The 15,531-nt window shown below is 42.4% G+C and overlaps 1 protein-coding gene across 5 annotated transcripts in view; it reads left to right on the top strand.

Moving 5' to 3' along the window:
- ppargc1a (peroxisome proliferator-activated receptor gamma, coactivator 1 alpha) overlaps positions 1-15,531 on the top strand; it is an 86,194-nt gene that overhangs the window by 19,518 nt on the left and 51,145 nt on the right. For 3 of the 5 annotated variants that reach the window (XM_061960949.1, XM_061960947.1, XM_061960950.1), the window contains exon 3: positions 14,345-14,542. In XM_061960949.1, the coding sequence (XP_061816933.1) occupies positions 14,345-14,542 (198 nt within the window). The remainder of the gene's footprint in view (positions 1-14,344; positions 14,543-15,531) is intronic. The other 2 variants (XM_061960948.1, XM_061960951.1) reach the window with 1 other exon arrangement.

The raw sequence follows: 15,531 nt of genomic DNA, 5'->3' as shown, positions 1-15,531 counted from the left end.
ACCGACGAGGCATGATGTCTCCAAGGTACGGAAAACAGTCGAAAAAACGGAAAATAACAGAGCTGATTTGACTTGGTGTTTGAGAAAATGGCGGATTGCTTCCCGATGTGATGCCACGTTGTGACGTCATCGCTCCGAGAGCGAATATTAGAAAGGCGTTTAATTCGCCAAAATTCACCCATTTAGAGTTCGGAAATCGGTTAAAAAAATATATGGTCTTTTTTCTGCAACATCAAGGTATATATTGACGCTTACATAGGTCTGGTGATAATGTTCCCCTTTAAGACCTTCAGTATATCAGTATGTGGAATTAAATTATGGAATGGATTAAGCAAACAAATCAATATGATCCACTTCAAGAAACTGTTCAAACTTAAAGTGTTTACAAAGTACAAAGAAGAAGAACCATGATAAACATTCTGAATTTATTTTATCCATTCATTCATTTTCTAGATAATGTTAATTATCCCACCATATGAAATATAACTTACTTCTCTGATTATTATTTATTTATTTTTATTGTTATTACTTATGGAGTATATTGTGAATGAATTGAGGACAGGACGTGAACTAACGTTTTAGCAAGGGGTAGGATTAAATAAGCTCTGCTTCTTCCTACTCCTGTTCGAACATGTTGAATAGAGAAACTGGAAATTGTGATGTATCATTTTGTATGCATGCATGTTCCAAATAATCACAAACTCAACTCAACTCAAACTCAACATCCTCTATCCAATTAATTACTATTCACTAACCTTTCCTCCAGTTATACCCAAACTGGTATATGAATGAATGACTATTTTTGTGGTCATCGGAGAAGATACATTTCAGCCAGGGGTAAACTGCAGGGGTTAACTGACTGAAGGAAACCGCAAGGCAGTAGCTTAATTTCACTGTGAAGTGAATTACAGGTTTTAATTCCTCCAAAGACATGCACCTGGGAATAGGTTGATTGGTAACACTAAATTGGCCTTAGTGTGTGAATATGAGGGTGAATGTTGACTGTCTATCTGTGTTGGCCCTGTGATGAGGCGGCGACTTACCCTGCCGGGATAGGCTCCAGCACCCTCTGCTCATTAAGCATGAATTCACTGAGATGGAGAGAAGGGTGATTGTGGGCCATGTGACGCCATGCAGCTATATATTCAGATTTCCACTTGTGCATTCTACAGGGTTCCAGACCATAAATGTAAATGTTAAACCTCCACCCCAGCCAGCAGAGGCTGTGATTAGCTTTAATCAATAGCAACTACTATGCAGTAGATCCTTAAAACTAGCGGAGCACGGGTGAAATAGAGGATCTTTGACGAATGGTGTTTCTTTTGCAGTAGATTCTTAAATAACAGAGCACTCCTGTCACATTGATGATCTTTGAAAAGCAATAGTGGCACCACGTCTTTTGCAAGTTTCCCAAATTTGTGTCCATATGCGTTCTCCAAAGATGAAGCTCGTCGCAGCTTCGTTCTCCTCACTTGTAAAGATGAACGCCGCGTAAACGCCAGTAAAGTACGGCCCATATGGCACATGAAAGTACACAACAAAACAAAATAAAAAAAGCTCGCTCAAATAGCTTGCCTGCAAAGTCATGACCGAGGGGGAGAAGAGACTCTCCTCTACCTGCTTCCAGGCGCACACGCAGAAGTGAAGGTAAAAAGATAATGCGTTTATTTGCTAATCAGCAAATAGCTTTTAGCCGGCGGCTAAGTGGCGGTGCCTGTGAGGCTGTGATAAGATCGTGTGCTTTCAGGTGTTTCCCTGTCACGCTGCCATTGAGTGCAAATTAAATGCATTGACCTTCTTTCGCCGCCGCCATCAAATGCCTGCATTTCCCCCCCAAAAAAAGATTGTGTCATTTCAATTACCATTCGTCTCTGATATTGCCCCCTGCCTCGGTATATCTTCCTGAGCATGCAGCGACAATGATGTCCACAATGTGTTTAGAGCGGCACGTTGGCGTCCTTCCGAGGACAAAAGACAAACACCGCCAACTATTGATGGGCTTGCGGGGCCTCGAAGGTGGCGTCCTCCATCACTAACTGGAGTACTTTCTGCTCTTTTTGCTAGTCCAAAACAAAGACAACAAGTAATTCTGCCCTCTTTGGCCAGTTTGTATTTCAATCATTAGCTCCAGTGATAATTACTCTTTATGCAAACATTGGCCAGTCTGCATGTCAATCAATGCATGTTGCATCAATGTGGGTAAACAAATGTACGCATTGATCGGGCTACATGTCAATTAGGCAAAGCAGCACCAGTAATTGGTCGGTCATGCAAATTAGTCATTTTACAAACATCGGTCATGTTAATCAATGTTTGTTGCACCAGTGTTTAAGCCACTGCTGAGCACCATCACCTTCGTGAAAGAGGGTCATAGACCAGTTGTCCAAAGCCAAGCCAAGCAAAACTTCCTGCAGTTGGCCCAGGGTTGGGAGATGGAGGTCGACCTGGGGAGGAAGCTTCTCTTCCCAGGGGCGGTACTGTCCACCACTCTAAGACCAGACATAGTTATGTGGTCCCCAGAGGAAAATAAAATCATCCCGGTGGAATTTACTGTCCCGTGGGAGGAGGGATGTGAGGAAGGGCAGAGAGGAAGAAAACAAAGTACCAACAACTTGTCCAGGACTGCCGGGACAAGGGGTGGACAGCATGTCTGATGACAGTGGAAGTTGGATGTCGAGGATTCCCTGCTCAATCTGTGTGGAATCTGATGACAAAGGTCGGATTGAGAGGTCACTTGAGGAAAACAGCCGTTCGTAGGCTGGGAGAAGCGGCAGAGAGAGCCTCCTGTTGGCTCTAGCATAAAAGAGAGGACAATAGCTGGAAGCCTGGATGAGAGGGGCAGTGATCTGGCCAATCACTGCAGACCCACCAACGGTCGAAACACTCGGTGAACGTTGGGGACCACCTGATGACCTCTTGTCCAGGCCAAAGCTTTATCCATTAGAAATGGATTAAAATAGCATCTTTGATGTATTTGCAAACCGTTATTGGTTAAACACATCCACACATTGATTAGTACATAGCACCAGTGATTAATCAGTCATGTAATTTGGTCAGTCATTGGGTGTTGCACTAGTGTTTGGTCAGTGGGTGGACAAATCCAGGCATTGACCGGTCTATATGCCAATTAGGCAAAGCAGCACCAGTCATTTATTGGTCACCAGGATTATGCGATTGGAAACCAGATCCCTCAAGGGGGTGTGTGCGCCGGAGGGGACCCTTCGTATCGCGCATGCGCCAGTCTCAACACGTGGGATATAACCCGGAATCAGATACCATTCAATAAAAACGTAGCAACAATTGTAATGAAGAGTAGACTGTTGCTTCACAGGTTGAAATAACATAACTTTTTAAAGTGCATCGACGGTAGAAAAAAAGAAGCAGAGATTTATTGAAGAAGGTAGCTAAGGAAATGGAAGATGCCGTATTAATTCAGACTCCCGAACGAAATACGAATGAGATGGAAGAGAATCAAGCATTACAATGCAAATAAAGCGTGATTAAGAATAACTCTGTATTACACACAACTAGCAAGATAGTCCAGAACAATAGCAACCTTCATTTGGAACAGTATTGCACGAACAGTCTTTTCCTTCGGGTTTAAAACTCCTTCAATCAAAGAGCATTATGAATGAACTCCGAGACATTCAGAAGTTTTGTTTCAAAAAAATTATTTCGAAGAAACTATCCGGCCGGTCTTTCTATGCTTCGGAACTACATCCACTCAGATAAATTCTTGATCGTAGCGTCATGTTCGTAGCTCAATCTGAGATCATTTCAAATATTACAGCTGACATCATGTACCACAGAGCTAGGTTATGGTAAATGGGTTATACTTGTATAGCGCTTTTCTACCTTCAAGGAACTCCAAGCGCTTTGACACTATTTCCACATTCACCCATTCACACACACCTTCACACACTTGGCGGGAGCTGCCATGCAAGGCGCTAACCACAACCCATCAGGAGCAAGGGAGAAGTGTCTCTCTCAAGGACACAACGGAAGTGACTAGGTTGGTAGAAGCTGGGGATTGAACCAGGAATCCTCAGGTTGTTGGCACGGCCACTCTCCGAACTGCGCCACGCCGTCCTCGCTGTTAACATGTACGGAGCTACAGAGGCTAGTGTGACGTCATAGGTCAACCGAAAAAGCAATATATTTATCCGCTATAAGGAAATAAGCGCCCCCTAGTGGCAGGCACACGGCGTATGACCAATAGTCGCATTAGAGAAGGTGCATGGACACTTCGAGTTCACGCGTGAAGGTGTGAAATACAAAAAAAACCCAAAAAGAAATAAAAAATCAATACAAAAAAAATCATTCAAGAAATCAGAGTAATTTAGTGTATGCAAACGTAGTAAGTGTTTGGTCAGTATTTAGACACATCCAATTATTGGTCAGTCTACATGTCAGTCATTACATACAGCACTGATTATTGGTTCAATAGACTTAAAGACTTAGACTTCCTTTTATTGTCATTCAAATGTGAACTTTACAGTACAGATAAGAACGACATTGTGTTGCATTATCTCGTTGTAGTGCAGGATACAAGAGCAATAAGGTGCAGATATAAATGAATAGATTACTGTACAGATAAATATATTGCACTTTTGCATATGCATCCATTGTTTATGGGCGTATGTTATATTGTCTTTATATTCCAGCGAGTTAATCCGTTTTTGGGGGGACTTGAGGGGATTATTGTGATGCGTTCAAGAGTCTTATGACCTGAGAGAAGAAGCTGTTTCAGAACCTGGAGGTTTTGCTACGGAGGCTGCGGAACCTCTTTCTAGAGTCCAGCAGTGAAAACAGCCCTTGGTGGGGGTGGGAAGAGTCTCTGAGCACTGGTCAGGCAACGGCTTTTATTATTTTTTATTATTATTTATTTATTATTAGACTGATTTAAACATTGGGTTGTCTAATTGCCTAGTACTTGGTTGGTAAACTTTAGCTTGGGTTCATTGCTTTCTCCGGTGTGATCTCTTGAACACATTTGTTTGAATAGTCGAAGCTTCTATACAAGCTACACTTACAGATGTAAGCGAGTTCAGCAGTGGCAACAGGGTGATGCCGTCTTTAACGGGAAGAAGAAAGAACATCCTCGCTTACATCCCAAGGGTAAGCATCTCTATCGGATGTGGCCAGGATGTGCTACAACGCACACATCTATACATTCACATATATATTTATATAGCGCCTCTTCTCACTTTCACTTTCCCTCTCTTGTCCCCCACATCAGCTCATGAGATAGCGTTCTAACAGTTTCCAATGGTTCCCAGGAGATATATCATCCCTACACACACACACATCATTGATGGGTCAAACCATTTCCTCTGTGATGTATTACTCGCATGGCCTTCTAAACCCAGACAGACATCTGGCATATAAATAGCCAGCGTGCGCTCGCCTAATGTCAATTCACCCACATAGCTCTCGTGTTTTAACAAGGAGACTTCCGAGTGGTGAATTCCGAGCAGGACTAATGGATTATTGCAAAGTCGCGGTAGCAACTTTTGACGATAACAAGAGCCGGTTGGCAGCTATTTATTAAAGCTAATCGCAGCTTCTGCGAGCCAGGACAAAGGTTTAACATTTAGTTTTATGGTTTGTACCAAATGCAAAAATGCTATGCATAGCAGTCAAACAGTAAGTCCATAAAAACAGCAGACCACTCCTCTCACATAGAGGATCTTTGACTAATGTCATTGTTTTTTTGTTTTTTTTACAGTACTGTAATAGGAAAACTCTGATTAGTAATTAGTGTAATTTAAAGCTGCCATGGTGCAGTTTCGGCCAAAGCAATAATTAACTTGAGATGACCCACTTAATTTTCTACATATTTTGCTTCTTTGGGTTCCTTTTTTACATATTAATGAAGCAGTGTTCCCTGTCCAAAAAACAGTTTACCTTTGTTTGGTTTCTGGCAATTAACAAATTTAATTTGAACTTTTGGTGTTTGTTTAAAGCAGCTCTTTTCACCTTTCTTCCAGAGTTATCGGTCTTGTGAATACTATCTGCTGGCACACAATGGGGCAGTGCAGAACTCAATAAAATAGTTAATGGCAAGGACAATCTGAAAGAAAACCTTTCCTGATAACAAAAGGACCTCACCTCCTAATGAACATGTGCCTTTCTTTGCTGGAATGCAGGGGTGAAGGAGGTAAGACAGGCGGGAGGAGAAGCTCTCGCAAGCACTTGCCAGCATGTTTTATGGCTAATTGAAGCATTTGGAATAAAACAACCACAGAATGACACCCTTTAGCATAGGAACCGGGTTAATATATTGTGATCCCCACAATTAGCCCAGCATTGTTAAACAATCTTTAATTTGGTGAGGTCCATTAAGCGGGATAGTCGATTCCACAGCCACCACCACACTTTGTCTTTGTTCTTTGTGCCACCATTTTCCTCTCCATAGTTCAGTAGTCATCAATGGAAGTGACGGGAAGCCTCCCTTGCCATTTGCATCATCCGTCTCCTGTTAGTTGACGCTTATTTAGGATATCTTGAAAATGTATGTGATACTGTGTTTTTAAGTGGAAGGCCTTGTTATTGGTCAGTCATTGGGCCGATTGTTCATGAAAACATTGGTCAGTTTACATTTCAATTAAGACACAATGCACCAGTCATTGGAATAATTATTCATGCAAACATTGACTGGTATATGTCATTCAGGACAAGCTGCATCGCTCATTGATTGGGCATGTGAATTTTTCATCATGCAAACTTCTTTCAGTCGACTTGCCATACTGCGACAGTTAGTCTCTTGTTTATGCAGTCTATACAGTCTACATGCTAATCATTACACATAGCACTAGTTATTGGTCAGTCATTGGTCAGATTCATGCAAACATTGGTAGGTCTGCAGGTCAATCATTAGCACCAGCTATTGGTCATTTGCTGGAATTGTTCAGACATATGACTGCCGTTTGATGAACTTTGGTTAATTTAAATGTCAGTCCTTACATGTATAGTAACACCAGTTTTTGTACAGGTCATTCATTGTGCATACATTGGTCAGTCTACATTTCAAATAGTATTTCCAATATCAATCATTGATTGGACATGTACTTATCTTTGTTGGATCTACTTGTCAGCCATGAACAAACATGTCCATGAGCAAACATAACAGTCATTGGTCGGGAACTGGACCTAACATTAGTCAGTGTGCATGTAAACGACTACACGTTGATAAACCACTTGTTGTTCAGACATGCAACTCCTTCGGTCCTCACACGCTGCATTATTGGTTGTTTGAATGTCTTTGTGGACTTGGAGAAGGCATTTGACCGTGTCCCTCGGGAGGTCCTGTGGGGAGTGCTCAGAGAGTATGGGGTATCGGACTGTCTGATTGTGGCTGTCCGCTCCCTGTACGATCATTGCCAGCAGTAAGTCGGACACGTTTCCAGTGAGGTTTGGACTCCGCCAAGGCTGCCCTTTGTCACCGATTCTTTTCATAACTTTTATGGACATAATTTCTAGGCGCAGTCAAGGCGTTGAGGGGATCCGGTTTGGTGGCTGCAGGATTAGGTCTCTGCTTTTTGCAGATGATGTGGTCCTGATGGCTACATCTGGCCAGGATCTTCAGCTCTCACTGGATCGGTTCGCAGCCGAGTGTGAAGCGACTGGGATGAGAATCAGCACCTCCAAGTCCGAGTCCATGGTTCTCGCCCGGAAAAGGGTGGAGTGCCATCTCCGGGTTAGGAGACCCTGCCCCAAGTGGAGGAGTTCAAGTACCTAGGAGTCTTGTTCACGAGTGAGGGAGGAGTGGATCGTGATATCGACAGGCGGATCTGTGCGGCGTCTTCAGTAGTGCGGACACTGTATCGATCCGTTGTGGTGGGGAAGGAGCTAGGCCGGAAGGCAAAGCTCTCAATTTGCCGGTCGATCTGCGTTCCCATCTTTGCCTATGGTCATGAGCTTTGGGTTATGACCGAAAGGACAAGATCACGGGTACAGGTCGGCCGAAATGAGTTTCCTCCGCCGGGTGGCGGGGCTCTCCCTTAGAGATAGGGTGAGAAGCTCTGCCATCCGGGGGGAGCTCAAAGTAAAGCCACTGCTCCTCCACATCGAGAGGAGCCAGATGAGGTGGTTCGGGCATCTGGTCAGGATGCCACCCGAACGCCTCCCTCGGGAGGTGTTTAGGGCACGTCCAACCGGTAGGAGGCCACGTTGGGAAGACTATGTCTCCCGGCTGGCCTGGGAACGCCTCGGGATCCCCAGGAAGGAGCTGGACGAAGTGGCTGGGGAGGGGAAAGTCTGGGCTTCCCTGCTTAGGCTGCTGCCCCCGCGACCCGACCTCGGATAAGCGGAAGAAGATGGATGGATGGATGGATGGAAATGTCAGGATCAGTGCACACTACACCAGTTATTGGTCGGACTAATATTTTCATGGCAACATTGGTCGAGCTACATGTCAGTAAATTAGCACCAGTTATTGGTCCTTTGTTGAAATCATTTGTTGTACAAACATTAACCCATCTTTACACATATTAGCAGTCATTGTTCGGACATTACTAAAGCTAAAAGGAACAGTGGTCGGTCTACATGTCAATCATTCCACAGATAACCAGGAATTCGGCAATGTTTGTTGATTCAACACTGTATATACCGTGTATATTTACAGGCAACACCGGTGATTGGTTGGTCACTTAAGTCACTAGACTCCTTCATGCCACCATTGGTAGAATATTTTCCTCTACATTGCTTGTTGGTGGGAGTTGGGGTCAGCCCAAAACAGATGGCTCATTAAAGACTCATTTATGATCCTACTTTTAATCTCTCACGTGAATTTGGCCTAAGAAGCATCTAATAACTGCTGAGCACCCCCGCCCCACTTGCCTCCCCTCTCTCCCGCTTAGTCGCCAGGTAATAATGTTTGAGGTGTGTGTGTGCGCGTGTGTGTGTGTGTGTATGGGGGGGTTGCACACCGTTCCAGTGCGTTGGATTTAAAGCTCCTTACAAGTAATTAAACAGCATGACACCTCATACAGAGCAATATCCTGCCAAGACGTTTTTGCTTTGCCAGGGTGGCGTCGCCCCCTCGTACTTCCAACCCCCAGTCTTCGTACGTGGCGTTATCTCTGTGAAATATGTCCCCTTCATCATTTTCTAATAATGACAGAGTGCTCATGTTGTTACTCACTGAGCATCCCATTAACATTTTCCTCACTGTTAGCTCGCTAACTGAACATCTGAGACGTCTGCTAAATGCAAATTGGAGGGGGTGAGGGGAGGAAGTTGAGAAAATAACCGGTGGCGGACGCTGACATTTTGTCAGGGGAAGCATAATGATATGTTTTTCCCCTTTGAAAAAACACTGTCGATGGGTATTTTCTGCAAGGAAACAACAGTTTGATTTTGTTTTGGCAGTTATGCATCAATTTGTTGTCCTAAACCAGCCAATTAGAGGGCAGCTTCACCAGAGGAGCAGGCATTTAAAGGCCTACTGAAATGTGATTTTCTTATTTAAACGGGGATAGCAGGTCCATTCTATGTGTCATACTTGATCATTTCGCGATATTGCCATATTTTTGCTGAAAGGATTTAGTAGAGAACACCGACGATAAAGTTCGCAACTTTTGGTCGCTGATAAAAAAGCCTTGCCTCTACCGGAAGTAGCAGACGATATGCACGTGACGTCACAGGTTGTGGAGCTCCTCACATCTGCACATTGTTTACAATCATGGCCACCAGCAGCGAGAGCCATTCGGACCGAGAAAGCGACTGTTTCTCCATTAATTTGAGCGAGGATGAACGATTTGTGGATGAGGAAAGTGAGAGTGAAGGACTAGAGGGCAGTGGGAGCGATTCAGATAGGGAAGATGCTGTGAGAGGCGGGTGGGACCTGATACTCAGCTGGGAATGACTAAAACAGTAAATAAACACAAGACATATATATATGCTCTATTAGCCACAACACAACCAGGCTTGTATTTAATATGCCACAAATTAATCCCGCATAACAAACACCTCCCCCCTCCCGTCCATATAACCCGCCAATACAACTCAAACACCTGCACAACACACTCAATCCCACAGCCCAAAGTACCGTTCACCTCCCCAAAGTTCATACAGCACATATATTTCCCCAAAGTTACGTAGGTAACATGTACATAGCGGCACGCACGTACGGGCAAGCGATCAAATGTTTGAAAGCCGCAGCTGCATGCGTACTTACGGTACCGCGTCTGCGCATCCAACTCAAAGTCCTCCTGGTAAGAGTCTCTGTTGTCCCAGTTCTCCACAGGCCAATGGTAAAGCTTGACTGTCATCTTTCGGGAATGTAAACAATGAAACACCGGCTGAGTTTGTGTTGCTGCAGCCGCCCGCAATACACCGCTTCCATCCTACAGCTTTCTTCTTTGCTGTCTCCATTGTTCATTGAACAAATTGCAAAAGATTCACCAACACAGATGTCCAGAATACTGTGGAATTTTGTGATGAAAACAGACAACTTAATAGCTGGCCACCATGCTGTCCCAAAATGTCCTCTACAATCCGTGACGTCACGTGCCGGCGTCATCATACCAAGACGTTTTCAGCAGGATATTTTGCGCAAAATTTTAAATTGCACTTTAGTAAGCTAACTCGGCCGTATTGGCATGTGTTGCAATGTTAAGATTTCATCATTGATGTATAAACTATCAGACTGCGTGGTTGGTAGTAGTGGGTTCAGTAGGCCTTTAAAAAGCAATGCTGAAAGCTAAAGGTGTCTTAGAATAGTCGGCCATTCGGCCGTTCGAGTTGACTATTAACCTCGCAGTCGAATCATCGGAGACGAGTTGAGTATCGCAGCGGGTGTGTAGGGGGGCTCTTCTGCAATGGATCATTTTCATTTAGTTTGTAAAAGAAAATATTAGGGCTGTCAAGTGATTATTTTTTAATCAGATTCATCACACTCTACAACTGTGATTAACCATGATTAATCATGAGTTATTAGTGGCAAAATAAATCAAATTTGCTTAAGAAAATATCCCAATATTTGGATACAAATGCAATTTTGTAGTCAGAATGCTATACTCAAATGTTTTACTGGACTGCAAGACCATGATTTTCTCAAAACTTGGTGACAATAACTTTAGTGCACATTTTGAAAGTATTCAAAATACTATTGCAAACAAGGTAGTTATTAATTATTTAGTTAACCAGTTGTTTTAAACAAACATGCTTAATGCTGATTTTCATTTTTGGCACAATGCGATCCCAGCTCGTTGTGATTACTTACAGATGTCCAATGTTTTCCAGTAAGCAAAATAAATTCACATTCTGCCTGAAGTTGCAACTCGATGCTCCTGTTTGTGCTGAACTGTTGGTTCATCATTGCTGCAGTTGTGCCTCTCCAAGTTATTGTACGACAGATCAGCTGTGGTGATATGAATGACATCTTCTTGCAGGACTTGGTCTTCACAGATGTTAGGTGGTTTACATGCGGTGGCTGTCCGTTTGGCAAAAGCATATGTTTAACTTAACTGTAGTACTTTTGTTGACAACAATTACGCAGGTAAACCGCCAGCATAGTGTTCTCTGTTTGTTGTGGATGTAGCATTCATTCTATCGTTACCATCCTTGACTACGTGTTTCGCTTGGCTTGGCATTTTAAAGTTGATGTTCGCCGATAATAATGTTTTCGCTGCAATACCAACAAATTACGTCAGTCTTATCTAAAGTTATGTTTTGAAAAGAAATTGGCCGCCTCTCATCTCAATCACAGAGTGATTAATCTTCACTCGTATTTAATACCGCAATAATTTATTGTTTATTAATCACATGCATTAACGCTGACACCCCAGTAAATATATGAATATTATTGTATAATTACCTCATTTTAATATTACACAATTGCTTTTGTATGTATTATTATTTTAAATAAGAAACAAATGGATGAATAACATTATTTGAAATCACAATTCAGGGTACAACTTAGCAGATATTTAAGTATTTAATTAGGGATGTCCGATAATGGCTTTTTGCCGATATCCGATGTTACGATATTGTCCAACTCTTTAATTACCGATACCGATATCAACCGATACCGATATATACAGTCGTGAAATTAACACATTATTATGCCTAATTTGGACAACCAGGTATGGTGAAGATAAGGTCCTTTTTAAAAAAAAAATAAATAAAATACAATAAGATAAATAAATTAAAAACATTTTCTTGAATAAAAAAGAAAGTAAAACAATATAGAAACAGTTACATAGAAACTAGTAATTAATGAAAATGAGTAAAATTAACTGTTAAAGGTTAGTACTATTAGTGGACCAGCAGCACACACAATCATGTGTGCTTACGGACTGTATCCCTGCAGACTGTATTAATCTATATTGATATATAATGTAAGAACCAGATAATTAATAACAGAAAGAAACAACCCTTTTGTGTGAATGAGTGTAAATGGGGGAGGGAGGTTTTTTGGGTTGGTGCACTAATTGTAAGTGTATCTTGTGTTTTTTATGTTGATTTAATAAAAAATAAAACAAACAAAAAAAAAAAACCCGATACCGATAATAAAAAAAACGATAACGATTATAAAAAAAAACAATACCGATAATTTCCGATATTACATTTTAAAGCATTTATCGGCCGGTAATATCGGCAGGCCGATATTATCAGACATCTCTATATTTAAGCCTATTTTAACAAAAATATTTTGAAATATATGTTGTACCACCGGATACTATTACAGTTCAAATACATGCAATTGGATGCAGTACATGCAATTTTTCTGTCAAAATTTAAATAATGAATACATTAAGTAGGAAAGATGTATGCTTGATTGATGCACACTGTTTCCAGGCTTTTGCTTCACATTGTTCACAGGACACCTGTGCTATAGGTAGTCAAGTTTGATCGTCTTCTCGGCTCCCCTGAAAATAAGATCTGTGTTTCTACATCCATGAGATGTTACTGACACCTATTGACCATTGTATGGTGCTACATATCTTCAGAATCCGTTTTTTTGTGGAGAGCCCAATAAGCTTTAACCTGACTCTCGCCAGATCATTGTAGTTTGCTGAGCTCCACACAAGGATCTGGGCTCGAGGGCAATGCAAACTCCTTCAAGATAGCAAAAAATAATGAACCAGGCAGGATCGCCGGGCGGGATTTCATAGATGTGACGTAGCGCCGAAGCGACTGTTTGATTCAAACAACAATGGCGGCACGCAACGAGGAGTCGTGTGCTGACATTGATTCTGCTATTGCAACTGTTTTGTCGAATCTATCGAATATTAATTATTTAAAAGATGAACCGAGAACTTTTCGCTCTGTCGTTATCCAATATGTTGGCTGATCCGTTTTGGATTTCCCAGCGTCGCTCTCATCAGCGTCACGGGTTGTGAGTGGTTGAAGTACCTCGTCATTCAAGATAACGGACAAGTGGTTTATCCAATCATATACAATGATTTTTTTTAAAAGCCCCGCCTTCTGAAATACATCTCCTATTGAGAAGTCCCAGATCCCTGTGTGGAGCTCAGCCAACTACAAGGATCTGGCGAGAGTCAGGTTAAATAAAGCTTTGCTCTTTAAAGAAAACATGACGCCATAGATGCGACTGATCGTCGACTATGGGCAAAATTGTACGAATCAGATGAAAATCCTTAGTCAAAGCTCAGGTAGTATAAATGAGTGGTCGTAGAGACAAGAACCAAGTCAAAGATCCTCTGTGACAGGACTGCACAGAAGCCTTTTTGCTGCTTTCACTGCAAAATATATATGCAGTTTACCCTCCAAAAAGCTCTTCAGTCTGCATTCACCTTCATATGTGGCATTTCTTTGTTTATTTCACGGCCCCCTTATATGAAACTCCCCGACTGTCATTAACATCTTTAAATACGGCGCCTTTATTCGGCATTAGCAGCGCGCTAATTCTCCCGTATCTGGAGGATTGCTGGCAAACATTTTGCCGGCGTAGATTTGAACCGGGCGTCATTGTTTGCCCACAAACTCCCTTTGAAAACATCCCTGCCTACCCTAGATACTTGCTCGCTTGTCAGCCTGGCTAATGGCTTTTCTGGGAGACGATATTATTTTGGTCCCGTTAAGCTGCGTTTTTTAAAATATGACTGACAGGCTTGACTCACTCAGGAGGAAGTGTGTGTGTGTGTGTGTGTGTGTGTGTGTGTGTGTGTGTGTGTGTGTGTGTGTGTGTGTGTGTGTGTGTGTGTGTGTGTGTTTGGGTGGGTGGGGGGATTTTAGGCAAAACTTGCATGCAACCACCCACCACTTTTACTTTCCTTGGAGGAAAAGATTTACAACTTCCAGACTAAAATGTCCTATTTTCTTTCTCTCTCTATGTTTCTGTCTGTCTACTGTTTTTTTTTTCACGCCTGCTAAGAAGATAGATGAAGAAAATGAGGCCAACTTGCTGGCAGTGCTTACAGAGACCCTGGACAGCATCCCGGTGGATGAGGACGGCCTGCCTTCATTCGAGGCTCTGGCAGACGGGGACGTGACCAATGCCAGTGACCAGAGCTGTCCCTCCTCCCCGGAAGACCTGCCCGCTACTCCAGAGGAGCCCGAGGAACCCTCTCTGGTAATCACTTTAAAGCAGCCGTGTAACAGCTGCACCCATACTTGCAAACCCTCCGAATTTTCCGGGAGACTCCCGAATTTCAGTGCCTCTCCCGAAAATCTCCCGGGACAACCATTCTCTCGAATTTCTCCTGATTTCCAGCCGGACAACTTTAGCGTCGTCTCTCACCTGAAAAGGAGACTATTATATATGTCTCCGTTATCCATAGTAGGCAGGCACGGAGCTATTTCTCAGCGTGTGTTTATACACTGACACACAACATCCGGATTCCCATCATGCATTGCTTCAAAACTACGGCAAGTAGTAATGTCCAAAATTTCCAGCCGGCCAAACAATATTGGGCGCTTGCCTCAAAGGCACTGCCTTTAGCGTTCCCTCACCTGAAAAGGAGACTATTATATATGTCCGTTATCCATAGGTTTATCTATAACCCATAACACGGTGGGCGAATGGATATAGTCACTCATGAATGGTCAGAGAAGCACAAGGCGGCGGCAACGCAGTATTATGGGCCACCTTGCTAAATGCAGACCCAAGGTTTTAACATATGCCGAGACAAAGATGGCTATGCTGAAGCAACATCCCGTTCTCATTTGCGGATGTTTTCAACAAATCCGTGAAGGATATGGTCCCGGATTTTAGAGATCGCTCGCCAGTACTCAAATGGCAGAACAAAGGCTACTCAAATAGTGAAAGTTAAGTGTTATTTTAGTAAGTAAGCAGCAACTGTGTTTTCATTACTGTGTACTTTACTATATATATATATATATATATATATATATATATATATATATATATATATATATATATATATATATATATATATATACATACATATATATATATTAGGGCTGGGCGATATGGCCTTTTTTTAATATCTCGATATTTTTAGGCCATATCGCGATACACGATATATATCTCGATATTTTGCCTTAGTCTTGAATGAACACTTGATGCATATAATCACAGCAGTATGATGATTCTATGTG

The sequence above is a fragment of the Nerophis lumbriciformis genome, linkage group LG05, assembly GCF_033978685.3.
Source record: "Nerophis lumbriciformis linkage group LG05, RoL_Nlum_v2.1, whole genome shotgun sequence".
NCBI classification, from domain to species: domain Eukaryota; kingdom Metazoa; phylum Chordata; class Actinopteri; order Syngnathiformes; family Syngnathidae; genus Nerophis; species Nerophis lumbriciformis.
Note: the sequence above shows the minus strand (reverse complement) of the source record. Positions and strands in the feature narration are given on the sequence as shown.